Genomic DNA, 14,075 nt, shown 5'->3' with positions numbered 1-14,075 from the left:
GGCACTGAGTGAAGGAGTCAGGAGGTCGCGCTGCAGTGGTACAATACGTCAGTGAGGCCGCACTCTGTTTTGTTCGCCCTGATCCAGGAAAAATACCATTGAGCTGGAAAGATCCAAGGATGAGTTATGGAAAGTGGGAAGGAAGGTTGGCACTTTATTCCCGGGAGCGTAGTTCTAATCTTACAGATTTCTATAAACCCAGGAGAGGCAGAGACAGAGTGCACGAGCACAGTATTTTACCCAGTTTCGGGGTATCGACAACCAGACGGCTCTGGTGGAGGTGAGAGTGGGTGAGAAGGAGAAAGAGAGAGAGAGAGAGAGGTCAGGGAGACGGGGTGTGTAGAGACAGCGGGGAAGGGACAGAGAGAGCGGGGTGCGGTAAATGTGGGAGAGAAGGTGAACTGGTGGGTAGAGAGCGCAGAGAGTGGGCGGAGTAAGTGCGAGGAATCAGTGGACGGAGAGGGATGCAGATAGATCAAGAGCGAATGGGAAGGGCGGGGAGGGGTTGGGAAATGTCGAGAAATAAGGGGATTGATGGGTACATGTTTGCGTTGTCTGAAGAATTAAGTAGGAGGGGGTGTAGTGAGTGGTGTGATAATTCGGGAGGATGGATGGAGGGAGAGTGGAAGAGAGGTAAAAAGAAAGGGAGGTACTCACGTCATTCATGTTGCCCCCACAGGCTGTTGACAGAGTCCCTGGATGTTTTCAGGAATAGCCGGGTACAAAGGTGCCGACTTCTCGCAGACGAAACGGCGATTAAGATTGCAAGGGTATTTGTCTCCGTCCGGTCTGCAATGAGTGCAGACGGTAGTTCGATTGGTCACGTGATACAGGAGACCAGAGGCCGCTTTCCTGTGAAGGAGTGTTAAAACGTTTTAACACAGACACTACAGCGCAGCAGTAAACCCGAGACCCTCGCAGAACTAAGCTCATCAATCAGCTCTCTCCTCACAGCCCTGAGACCATTCCCAGCCGCATCACACTGACCCACTCCGTCCCCAAGGTCCTGTGTCAGTCTCCAAACTAATCCCACAGCACCACGCACCCCTCACAACCTCCAGTCCATCGCCAGATTAATCTCACTGACCCACCTTCTCTTCAGTCCTGTTTCAGTCCTCAGACAAATCCAACAGAAGAACTCTCCCCCGCCTAGAAATCAGTTTCATTCACCAAAGAAACACACTGTACTACCCTCTCCCCAAAGACTTGTGGGAGACTAGAAATTAATTCCATTGGCCCTCTCTATTCCTCTGACTGTGTCCAAATTAACCCCTTTGCCACTCCACATCCCCTCAGCTTCCTGTCAGTGTCCAAACTTTCCCACTGCCACGCGATCAACCCACAGCCGCGGGGCCGCCGTCACAGTCCTTCGTCAGACCGCAAACTAGTCCCACGGACCCAATATTGGAACACCGCCCTGTGTCTCTGTCCAAACTTATCCTTCTGTCTCACCATCTCCATTCAGAGTTCTGTCTGTCACTAATCTAATCCCGCTGCCCAGCTCTTCTCTCACAGTCAAATGTCAGTCCCCAAAATCATCGCATTGCCTCTCCCTCTCCCCACAGATTCGTGTCAGACTTCAAACTAATTCCACTGTGTCGCGCCTTCCAAACCGACCAGCTCGGTCTCAAAATTACCCCAGGGTACTGGTGCTGTTCCCTACCTACAGCCTGCTGAATGCCCGCACAATATTCTAGTCCCCTGCTTCGCCATTCCCCGACAGACAAGTGTCGGTTACAAAAGTATTCCCATTGTACCATCCTCTCCCGACAAACTGGAACTGTCTGCAAACCCCTCCCTCTTCCCACAAACCAACTGCAGTCCGTAAACAAGTCCCATTTTCTCCTGTCAGGACTATGTCATTCCATAGGTAATACCACACAGATCTCACCCGTCTTCGCATTTTCGAATCCAGTATGCACGTTTTCGGTCGACAAGAAGGTGGGAGATAGCGTTCTGTGAAGATACATTTATTTCATTATTGCCGAGAATCGGAAACCATTGATGGGGTCACTCTCAGTTTATTACAACAGGAGTGACGGTGGGACGGTGCGGAGGGAGAATTTTGTGTCTGACCCCGGGATTGTGTGATGTGACAGTGTGGAGGGAGATTCACTCAACGTCTAACCCAGGGAGTGTGCCATGGACGGTGCGGAGGGAGATTCTCTCCGTGTCGGACCCCGGCAGTGTGAGACGTGACGGTGTGGAGGGAGGTTCACTCTGTGCCTGACCCCGGGAGTGTGTGACGTGACGGTGTGGAGGGAGGTTCACTCTGTGTCTGACCCCGGGAGTGTTTGTCGGGAGAGGGTGAAGGGAGATTCACACTGTGCCTGACCCGGGAGTGTGAGATGGGACGGTGTGGAGGGAGATTCACTCTGTGTCTGAAGCCGGGAGTGTGTGATGGGCGGTGTGGAGCAAACCTCACTCTGTGTCTGTCCCGGAGAATATTTGTCGGGTGTGTGTGCTTTGTGCCTCACTCTGTGTCAGACCCCTTGGGTGTGTAATGTGTCCCATCCTACTGTGGGACCTTCAAGAGTTTGGGACCTACCACTTCATCCACTGAATTGATTTCGAAAAGACTTGAATTCCCGTCTGAGCATTTTTGCATGGATTTGTCGAAAGATGCTTTAAATGTGGATACGTAATAACACCTGTCTTTGTCAAAGATCCAGTCCTTCAAACAGGATTGCTCTGTAAACAGGAATACGTGACAGTGAATCTCCATCCGTACCTACACATCGCAGACCCCCGCGGATTGGGCGAGACTGAGGCGCCGAGTGAATCTCCCTCTAAACCTTCCACTCACCCTTTCCCCTGATCAAACACAGAGTGAATCCGCCTTCCTACCGTCCCATCACACACTCCCGGGGTCAGACACAGAGTGAATCTTCCTACACACCGTCCCATCACACACTCCCGGGGTCAGACACAGAGCGAATCTCCCATCACGCACTCTCGTGATCAGACACAGAGTGATTCTCGCTCCACACCATCCAGTCACACAATCCCTGGGTCAGACACACAGTGAATCTCCCTTCACACCGTCCCATCACGCACTCCCGGGGTCAGACACAGAGTGCATCTCCCTACAGACCTTCACATCACACACTACCGGGGTCAGACACAGAGTGAATCTCCCTCCACAACGTCCCATCACACACTCCTGGGGTCAGACACAGAGTGATCTCGCTCCACACAGTCCTATCACACACTCCCGGGTTCAGACACAGAGTGAATCTTCCTCCACCCCGTCCCAGCACTCATCCCGGGGTCAGAGACAGAGTGACTCTCCCTCCACAACGTCCCAGCACACTATGCTGGGGTTAGATCCGGAGCGAATCTCCCTGCACACCGTCCCATCACACACTACCGGGGTCAGACACAGAGTAAATCTCCCTCCACACCGTCCCATCACACATTCCCGGGGGCAGACACAGAGTTAATCTCCCTCCACACCGTCCCATTACACACTCCCGGGGACAGACGCAGAGTGAATCTCCCTTCTCTCCGTCCCATCACACACTCCTGGGGTCAGGCAAAGAGTGAAGCTCCCTCCACAGCGCGCCGTCACGCTCTCCCGGTGTCAGATACAGAGTGCATCTCCCTCCAGACCTTCCCGTCACACACTACCGGGGTCAGACACAGAGTGAATCTCCCTCCACATCGTCCCATCACACACTCCTAGGGTCTGACACAGAGTGAATCTCGCTCCACCCAGTCCCATCACACACTCCCGGGATCAGACACAGAGTGATTCTCGCTCCACACCATCCAGTCACACAATCCCTGGGTCAGACACACAGTGAATCTCCCTTCGCACCGTCCCATCACGCACTCCCGGGGTCAGACACAGAGTGAATCTCCCTCCAGACCTTCCCATGAAACACTCCCGGGGTCAGACACAGAGTGACTCTCTCGTCGCAATGTCCCAGCACGCAATGCTGCGGTCAGATACAGAGTGAATCTCCCTCCACACCGTCCCGTAACACACTCCCGGGGTCAGAGACAGAGTGAAGCTCCCTCCACACCGTCCCAGCACACACTGCTGGGGTTAGATACAGAGTGAAGCTCCCTCCACACCGTCCCAACACACACTACCGCGGTCAGACGCAGAGTAAATCTCCCTCCACACCGTCCCATCACACACTCCCGGGGACAGACACAGAGTGAATCTCCCTCCTCACCGTCCCATCACTCACTCTCAGGGACAGACGCAGAGTGAGTCTCCCTTCTCTCCGTCCCATCACACAGTCCCGGTGTCAGACAAAGAGTGAACTCTGTTCCACACCGTCCCATCACACACTCTTGGGGTCAGACACAGAGTGAAACTCCCTCCACAACGTCCCATCACACACTCCTAGGGTCAGACACAGAGTGAATCTCACTCCACAACGTCCCATCACACACTCCTAGGGTCAGACAGAGAGTGAATCTCGCTGCACACAATCCCATCACACACTCACGGGGTCAGACACAGAGTGAATCTCACTCCACAACGTCCCATCACACACTCCTAGTGTCAGTCACAGAGTGATTCTTGCTCCACACCATCCAGTCACACAATCCCTGGGTCAGACACACAGCGAATCTCCCTTCACACCGTCCCATCACACACTCCCGGAGTCAGAGAGTGAAGCTCCCTCCACAGCGCGCCGTCACGCTCTCCCGGTGTCAGATACAGAGTGAATCTCCCTCCAGACCTTCCCATCGCACACTACCGTGGTCAGACACAGAGTTAATCTCCCTCGACATCGTCCCATCACACACTCCCGGGGACAGACGCAGAGTGAATCTCCCTTCTCTCCGTCCCATCATATACTCCCGGGGTCTGTCAGAGAGTGAAGCTCCCTCGACAGCGCGCCGTGTCGGTCTCCTGGTGACAGATACAGAGTGCATCTTCCTCCAGACCTTCCCATCACACACTCCCGGGGTCAGACACAGAGTGAATCTCCCTCCACAACGTCCCATCACACACTCCTAGGGTCAGACACAAGAGTGAATCCCGCTCCACACAGTCCCATCACACACTCCCGGGTAGAGACACAGAGTGCATCTTCCTCCACACCTTCCCATCACACACTCCCGGGGTCAGACACAGAGTGAATCTCCCTCCACAACGTCCCATCACACACTCCTAGGGTCAGACACAGAGTGAATCTCGCTCCACACAGTCCCATCACACACTCCCGGGTTCAGACACAGAGTGAATCTTCCTCCACATCGTCCCAGCACACATCCCGGTGTCAGATACAGTGTGAACCTCCCTCCAGACCTTCCCATCACACACTCCCGGGGTCAGACACAGAGTGAATCTCCCTCCACAATGTCCCATCACACAATCCTAGGGTCAGACACAGAGTGATTCTCGCTCCACACAGTCCCATCACACACTCCCGGGTTCAGACACAGTTTTGAATCTTCCTCCACACCGTCCCATCACACACTCCCAGGGTCAGAGACAGAGTGACACTCCCTCCACAACGTCCCAGCTCACACTGCTGGGGTTAGATACAGAGTGAAGCTCCCTCCACACCGTCCCATCACACACTCCCGGGGTCAGACACAGAGTGAATCTCCCTTCTCTCCGTCCCATCACACAATCCCGGTGTCAGACAAAGAGTGAGCTCCGTTCCACACCGTCCCATCACACACTCTCGGGGTCAAATACAGAGTGCATCTACCTCCGGACCTTCCCATCACACACTCCCGGGGTCAGACACAGAGTGATTCTCGCTCCACACAGTCCCATCACACACTCCCGGGTTCAGACACAGATTGAATCTTCCACCACACCGTCCCATCACACACTCCCAGGGTCAGAGACAGAGTGCCTCTCCCTCCACAACGTCCCAGCTCACACTGCTGGGGTTAGATACAGAGTGAAGCTTCCTCCACACCGTCCCATCACACACTCCCGGGGTCAGACACAGAGTGAATCTCCCTTCTCTCCGTCCCATCACACAATCCCGGAGTCAGACAAAGAGTGAGCTCCGTTCCACACCGTCCCATCACACACTCTCGGGGTCAAATACAGAGTGCATCTACCTCCGGACCTTCCCATCACACACTCCCGGGGTCAGACACAGAGTGATTCTCGCTCCACACAGTCCCATCACACACTCCCGGGTTCAGACACAGAGTGAATCTTCCTCCACATCGTCCCAGCACACATCCCGGTGTCGGAGACAGAGTGACTCTCCCTCCGCAACGTCCCAGCTCACACTGCTGGGGTTAGATACAGAGTGAAGCTCCCTCCACACCGTCCCATCACACACTACCGTGGTCAGACACCGAGAGCCAATCTCCCTCCACAACGTCCCAGCTCACACTGCTGGGGTTAGATACAGAGTGAATCTCCCTTCTCTCCGTCCCATCACACAATCCCGGTGTCAGACAAAGAGTGAGCTCCGTTCCACACCGTCCCATCACACACTCTCGGGGTCAAATACAGAGTGCATCTACCTCCGGACCTTCCCATCACACACTCCCGGGGTCAGACACAGAGTGATTCTCGCTCCACACAGTCCCATCACACACTCCCGGGTTCAGACACAGATTGAATCTTCCTCCACACCGTCCCATCACATACTCCCAGGGTCAGAGACAGAGTGACTCTCCCTCCACAACGTCCCAGCTCACACTGCTGGGGTTAGATACAGAGTGAAGCTTCCTCCACACCGTCCCATCACACATTCTCGGGGTCAAATACAGAGTGCATCTACCTCCGGACCTTCCCATCACACACTCCCGGGGTCAGACACAGAGTGATTCTCGCTCCACACAGTCCCATCACACACTCCCGGGTTCAGACACAGAGTGAATCTTCCTCCACATCGTCCCATCACACCTCCCGGTGTCAGAGACAGAGTGACTCTCCCTCCGCAACGTCCCAGCTCACACTGCTGGGGTTAGATACAGAGTGAAGCTCCCTTCTCTCCGTCCCATCACACAATCCCGGTGTCAGACAAAGAGTGAGCGCCGTTCCACACCGTCCCATCACACACTCTCGGGGTCAAATACAGAGTGCATCTACCTCCGGACCTTCCCATCACACACTCCCGGGGTCAGACACAGAGTGATTCTCGCTCCACACAGTCCCATCACACACTCCCGGGTTCAGACACAGATTGAATCTTCCTCCACACCGTCCCATCACACACTCCCAGGGTCAGAGACAGAGTGACTCTCCCTCCACAACGTCCCAGCTCACACTGCTGGGGTTAGATACAGAGTGAAGCTTCCTCCACACCGTCCCATCACACACTCTCGGGGTCAAATACAGAGTGCATCTACCTCCGGACCTTCCCATCACACACTCCCGGTGTCAGACACAGAGTGATTCTCGCTCCACACAGTCCCATCACACACTCCCGGGTTCAGACACAGATTGAATCTTCCTCCACTCCGTCCCATCACACACTCCCAGGGTCAGAGACAGAGTGACTCTCCCTCCACAACGTCCCAGCTCACACTGCTGGGGTTAGATACAGAGTGAAGCTTCCTCCACACCGTCCCATCACACACTCCCGGGGGCAGACACAGAGTGAATCTCCCTCCGCACCGTCCCATCACACACTCCCGGGGACAGACGCAGAGTGAATCTCCCTTCTCTCCGTCCCATCACACAATTCCGGAGTCAGACAAAGAGTGAGCTCCGTTCCACACCGTCCCATCACACACTCTCAGGGTCAAATACAGAGTGCATCTACCTCCGGACCTTCCCATCAAACACTCCCGGGGTCAGACACAGAGTGATTCTCGCTCCACACAGTCCCATCACACACTCCCGGGTTCAGACACAGATTGAATCTTCCTCCACACCGTCCCATCACACACTCCCAGGGTCAGAGACAGAGTGCCTCTCCCTCCACAACGTCCCAGCTCACACTGCTGGGGTTAGATACAGAGTGAAGCTTGCTCCACACCGTCCCATCACACACTCCCGGGGGCAGACACAGAGTGAATCTCCCTCCGCACCGTCCCATCACACACTCCCGGGGACAGACGCAGAGTGAATCTCCCTTCTCTCCGTCCCATCACACAATCCCGGTGTCAGACAAAGAGTGAGCTCCGTTCCACACCGTCCCATCACACACTCTCGGGGTCAATACAGAGTGCATCTTCCTCCGGACCTTCCCATCACACACTCCCGGGGTCAGACACAGAGTGATTCTCGCTCCACACAGTCCCATCACACAATCCCGGGTTCAGACACAGAGTGAACCTTCCTCCACAACGTCCCAGCACACATCCCGGTGTCAGAGACAGAGTGAAGCTCCCTCCACACCGTCCCATCACACACTACCGTGGTCAGACACCGAGAGCCAATCTCCCTCCACACCGTCCCTTCACACACTACCGGGGTCAGACACAGAGTAAATCTCCCTCCACACCGTCCCATCACACACTCCCGGGGTCAGACACAGAGTGAATCTCCCTCCACACCGTCCCATCACACACGCCCGTTGTCAGACACAGAGTGAATCTCCCTCCACACCGGCCCATCACACACTCTCCGAGTCGGCAGTAGAGCTGTCCGAAACGTCAGTTCACACACTCCGAGTGTCAGCGGAGCGGTGAAGCTTCCTCCACAATCTCCTACCAGACACTCACGGAGTCAGATACGGGCTGAAGCTCCTTGCACTCCGTCCCATCACACAACCTTGGCGTCAGAATGTGAAGGTCTTTCCCCAGAATCCCATTTCTCTCTCTCTCTCTCTGATGAGATGCGGGGTGATATAGACTCACCTCTGATACTGGTAAAGAAGTGGCATATTTCCGGATAGGTTCTCCAAAGCAGAGTGTTGTTTGAGTCCGAGCAGATCTGAGACTGACGAATCTGTGACACTGAGAGAGACGGAGAAGGATATTTCGCGTTGACACTGACGTGTGAGTGGGCATCTCTTTCCAGTGCTCTGATCCGGGTCATGTTCCGGAGCGTGTAGATGTCACGCTGAGTGTAGTGTCAGTCTCAGGATTGTGGGGCCTGTTGGTGTCATGGTGAGGAGTGTGCTGGTGTCATAGTCAAGATAATCGGTGTCATCGTGACGTGCGAGTATGCGTCTGCGACGTGGTTATTTTTAATTCCGTGTCACAGTGAGGGACATATCGTTGTTGCCTGAAGTACGTGTCGGTGTCACTGTGATAGGCGTTTCTGTCACCCGATGAGATGTGTACCGGGTCAAGCTGAGATTAATTTCAGTGTTACGGTGAGGATATGTCGGGATCTCAGTGAGTGGAGAGTCTGTGTACTGGTGAGGGGTGTGGTGTCACACGGGCGGGTCTGCTGGTCTCACCGTGAGAGATGTGTCTGTGTCACGGTGAAGCTTGTGTCTGTGTCACGACGAAGAACGTGCTGTGATCACAGTTGGTGTGTCTGTGTTCGTGAAGTACGTGTCCGTGCCACGGTGAGGGGCACGTCGGTGTTACAGTGAATCGTTATTACAGTAACGACGGTGTCTGTCGCTATCAGTTTGAAGAATGTGTCGGTCTCATGTTCAGGGATGTGTTGGTGGGGGTACTGTTGGGGTCGTGGGGAGAGTCTGCTCACTACCACAGTGAAGGGTATGTTTCACCATCAAGTGTGTTTCGGGGTGATGTTGGGAATGTGTCGCTATTACAGTGGCCCTCTTTATTCTCTGAGGTTTGGTCGTTCCGACCGGTGTGAAACTCACCATGAATCCTCCAGCAGATACCCGTGATAATGAGGGCCGCTGTTAAAACGTAGATTAGCCATATGTTTGAGTCTGATCGGTCTCTCCTTGCGGTTCGTTCATTTCCCATGTCGTCTGTGGAAAAGTCGTTCCACGACTTTGTTACTCCATCGTCATATTCCTTGATCTACCCCACCCCTGCTCTTCCCATCCTCTGAGTTCAAATCACTCTCTTTCCCTCTTGCTGAGAAGTGAACATAAATCATAGATCAGAACTATTGCAAAGAAAATGAACACTTTTCCTGCCAACCAAATCCATCTCCCACCATTCTCTGTAAATTGACGTGCCTGAGAAACCTCTGCTAAAGCGCCTCTATCGATCTCCCTCCAGCAACAGCCCTGGCAGCACATTCCAGTCACCCAGGCTCTCTGTGTAAACAGAAATCCGCCCCACACCGTGTAGGATTCACAGTCAATACCTAGAAAGCTAAAATCGCCAAAGATCGCGACCTTACATTTCCTGTAAGAGCCTACGAACTTTCCAGAGGTGTGTTCATCTGAATCCCCAAACTGTTAGTTGATCGACAATGTAGCCCCATGAACGAGTTCATACCGATCTTGTTCCTCACTTCTGCTCTTAAACTCTCACCTAGACGAGGGATATTTTCTCTGATTTGTAAAGCCGCCCCTCATTCTTGAATTTATTCCGCATCAGCATGACTAAAACAGCAGAAAACTGTTTGAGCTTTCTGAATTTCGCCTCCTGCAAACAAGTGTCACTGATGACGACATTGTCATCCTTCCCATTGACACCGGTCCTGAGTTCATCTGCCTTCCATCCAGTACTTCCTGCTTTGAGACGTACGCAACTCAGATCATGAGTCCCAGCTGGCTCAACAATTTGCTTCCTGACTCTGTGTAAGGTCGCATCAACATCTGCCCCAACAAGCACTCCACTCTCTGCTATGTAACTCCACCACTCCCCCTTTTTAATGGCGCTTCCCGCTGGGATAATAGTTCCACTCCACTTCAGATGTACACTGAGAAATCTGCTCATGGCGGAGGAAGAAGCAGCTTCATCACGTGGGGGCATTATTGCGCGGCCTCCAGGCGGCAGTCGGTACTTCCCCCTTGCACCGCTAACCCCCCACCCCCCAGTCTTCTCTCGGCAGAAGACAAGGTCTATTGTTGTTGACTGAAGATGTCTTGTGGGCTTCAAATTACGCAGTGCCTCGAGATGTGTTTTCGTCTTTTTATTGCCAATGAACTATCTGCCTACTTTTGTCTAGACGAGAACCACCTCCCTCGTTCTACCGACCACTATATGCACCTCTATATGGACCACGACGTCTGCCTGCTCACTCTCACTCTTGATAATGTTGAGCAGGCGATATCCGACACTGGTAATAGAGGATTCTATAGTAGGGGTAAACTGAAAAGATGTTCTGTGGACGAGAGATGGCATGTTGCCTCTCGGATGAAATCTCTCTCCTTCCCTTCTGATCGAAAGAGCCATATTCAGTGCCAGAGACCGACCGGTGAGACTTTCCTCTGCTTCTCATTTGCACCCCACTCCCTCACCCAGAAAGTGGTCTACCGGTTATTCAGCAGATTGGCCACAAGGGGTCTCTGCACAGCCTCTGGCTGTTTAACTCCATTCCCCTTCCCGAATGTCGCTCATTTTCCTGTGAAACTCTCAGTGGGTCTAACTTTCCACCAATACGTCCACCTTATCATTGCCTTCAGCTTCCCCAATGATTCCGAGTTCAACCTGCTCCAGTTCTTTAATGGCGAGTGTTAGAAACTGGATGCACTTCTCACAGGAGACACGGGAGGTCTCCTTGCAGTCCCACGTCCAGCAAGGGGAGCACGCAGCTCTCCTGTCAGGAATGCCTACTGCTCTAACTGTACAATTATAAAGAAAGAATCAGCATATAAACTGAAATAAACTGAAAGAGTTCAGAGGAGATTACTGGAATGTTACCTGGGTTTCAGCACCCAAGATACAGATAAAGATTGAATAAATTAGGTCGTTGTACTTTTGAACGCAGAAGGTTGAGGGGGATTTGATAGCAGTTGACATTCATTTCGTTGACATGGATAGGCTTTTTCCAATGAGTGTAGTGGAGATTCAACCAGGAGGACATGAGTTGAGAGTTCGGGAGCAAAAGTTTAGGGGTAACACGGGGGTGAATTTCTTTTCTCAGAGAGTGGTAACAATGCGGAACGAGCTTCCAGTAGAAGTGGTACAGGCAGGTACAATATTGCCATTTATATAAAAAAAAACTCGATAGGTATATGTACAGGGAAGGAATAGAGGTTTATGGGCTGAGAGCAGATCGTTGGATAAGATGAAAGTAAGCGTTCGGCACGGACTAGAAGGGAAAAATGGCCTGTTTCCGTGCTATAAGTGTTATATTGTTATTTGAAATATTTCCGAGAGAGCTGCCCGAAGGATTGCTAGAAAGGCAAATCAAAATCCCGTTCGACTTCAAAAGTCCTTCAGGACGATTTAACCGACTTTGGAGTGGTGGTGAACTGTTCTACTGTGCAGCGACACCTGAACAAATATGACTTTCATGGAAGAGACATCAGAGAAAGGTTGAACAAGATTGAAACATATAAGATTATTAAGGGGTTGGACACGCTGGAGGCAGGAAGCATGTTCCCACTGATGGGTGAGTCCAGAACTAGAGGCCCCAGTTTAAGAATAAGGGGTAGTCCATTTAGAAAAGAGATGCTGAAAAACATTTTCACTCAGAGAGTGGTGGATATGTGGAATGTTCTGTCCCAGAAGGCAGTGGAGGCCAAGTCTCTTGTTGCATTCAAGCGAGAGTTAGATAGAGCACTTATAGATAGTGGGGTCAAGGAATATGGGGAGACGGCAGGAACGGGGTACTAATTGTGCATGATCAACCATGATCACAGTGAATGGCGGTGCTGGCTAGAAGGACCGAATGACCTACTCCTGCACCTACTGTCTATTGTCTATTAAGTTAGTTATTTTATTCATTAAGGCAGAGAAGGGGGGGTACTATCGAGGTATTTAAATACCTCTATCGAGTTATTTAAAATTATGAACGGGATAGAGAGAGTTGACATGGATAGGCTTTTTTTCAACTGAGAGCATTGGAGATTCAAACAAGAGGACATGAGATGAGAGTTACGGAGCAAAAGTTTTGGGGTAACACGAGGGGGGACTTCTTTACTCAGAGAGTGGTCGCTGTGTGGGACGAACTTCCAGTAGAAATGTTAGAGGCAGGTTCGATTTTGTCATTTAAAAAAAATGGTTAGGTATATAGACAGGAAAGTATTCCAGGGTTATAGGGTGAATGAAGATCGGTGGGACTAGGTGAGAATACGTGTACGGCACGGTCTAGAAGGGATGAGATTGCCTATTCCCGTGCTGAAATTGTTATATGGTTATCTGGTTTGATGCTTTTTGTAATGGGTGATTTTAACTTCCCTAATATTGATTGGCATCTCCTGACTGCAAGGAGGATAGATGGGGCTGAAATTGTATGGTGTGTTCAACAAGGATTCCTACACCGAATGTGGACCGGCCGTTGAGAGGAGAAGCAATATTAGATCTGGTTCTGGGTAATGAACCTCGTCAGGTGGCAGAACTCTCGGTGGGGGAGCATCTTGTTGAGAGTGACAACAATAACCTTAGCTTCGGCATAACTATGGAAACAAGTTAAAAACAGAAAAAAAAATGTGTAAGTGCCTAACGGGGAAAGGGCTAACTATAATTGGATCAGACAAGAGACATCGAGAGTAAATTGGAAACAGATGTATAGGGGTGAAATGTTAGATATAAGAAGCAGGAAGTAGGAGGGGCTCATGGAAAACAGGGTAACCAGAAGTTTTAGAAAGGACTTATGAGAGCTCGAAGGGGCTATGAGAAGGTATTGACATATAGGATTAAGGGGAGCCCTAAGGATTTCTGTGCTTATGTGAAGAACAGAAGGATGACAAGAATGAAAGCAGGGCCGCTAAAAGATAAAGAAGGCAACATGGGCCTGGAGGCGTAGGAGCTTGGCGGGGTCCTAAAGGATTACTTTGCTTCAGTATTCACAAGTGAAAAGGACCTTGACCAGGCCTGTGTGCTGGACGATGTGAAGATTAAGTAAGAAGTGTTGTGTCTTCTGAAAAGCATCAGGATTGATAAGTCCCCAGGGCCGGACGTGATATACCCCAGGGTGCTGTGGTAAGTGAGAGGAGAGATCGTTGGCGCAGTAACTATCAGCTTTTGAATCCTCTTTAGCTGTAGCGAAGGTCCCGGAGGGTTGGAGAATGGCAAAAGTAGTTCCCTTGTTTAAATAAATAACCGAATCCTCGGAACCATAGACCAGTGTGTCGGTGGTCTGCAAACTATAGGAAAATATTCCTAAGGATAGGACCTACGAGAATTTGGAGAAA

The 14,075-nt window shown here is 51.7% G+C and overlaps 1 protein-coding gene across 1 annotated transcript; it reads right to left on the bottom strand.

The window, feature by feature from the left end:
• Positions 1 to 662: 662 nt before the first annotated feature.
• Positions 663 to 9,784, bottom strand: LOC132389802 (natural killer cells antigen CD94-like). Its single transcript, XM_059962354.1, has 5 exons — positions 9,675 to 9,784; positions 8,749 to 8,847; positions 2,549 to 2,691; positions 1,892 to 1,956; positions 663 to 852 (listed from the first exon to the last, which is right to left on the bottom strand). The coding sequence occupies exons 1-5, from the start codon at positions 9,781 to 9,783 to the stop codon at positions 663 to 665; spliced, it is 606 nt and encodes a 201-aa protein (XP_059818337.1). The 5' UTR covers position 9,784.
• Positions 9,785 to 14,075: the final 4,291 nt, after the last annotated feature.

Source organism: Hypanus sabinus, unplaced genomic scaffold (assembly GCF_030144855.1).
Source record: "Hypanus sabinus isolate sHypSab1 unplaced genomic scaffold, sHypSab1.hap1 scaffold_657, whole genome shotgun sequence".
In the NCBI taxonomy this organism is placed as follows: Eukaryota; Metazoa; Chordata; class Chondrichthyes; order Myliobatiformes; family Dasyatidae; genus Hypanus; species Hypanus sabinus.
This window is presented reverse-complemented; position numbering and strand designations above follow the sequence as displayed.

Bases quoted from the DNA above. Each gene is read 5' to 3' on its own strand.
- LOC132389802 (XM_059962354.1), bottom strand. From the start codon at position 9,783: ATGGGAAATGAACGAACCGCAAGGAGAGACCGATCAGACTCAAACATA. The intron at 2,692-8,748 runs GTGAGTCTATAT...TCCTGTTTACAG, and splicing joins CTTCTTTACCAGTATCAGAG to AGCAATCCTGTTTGAAGGAC. The intron at 853-1,891 runs GTGAGATCTGTG...ACTCCTTCACAG, and splicing joins ATTCGAAAATGCGAAGACGG to GAAAGCGGCCTCTGGTCTCC.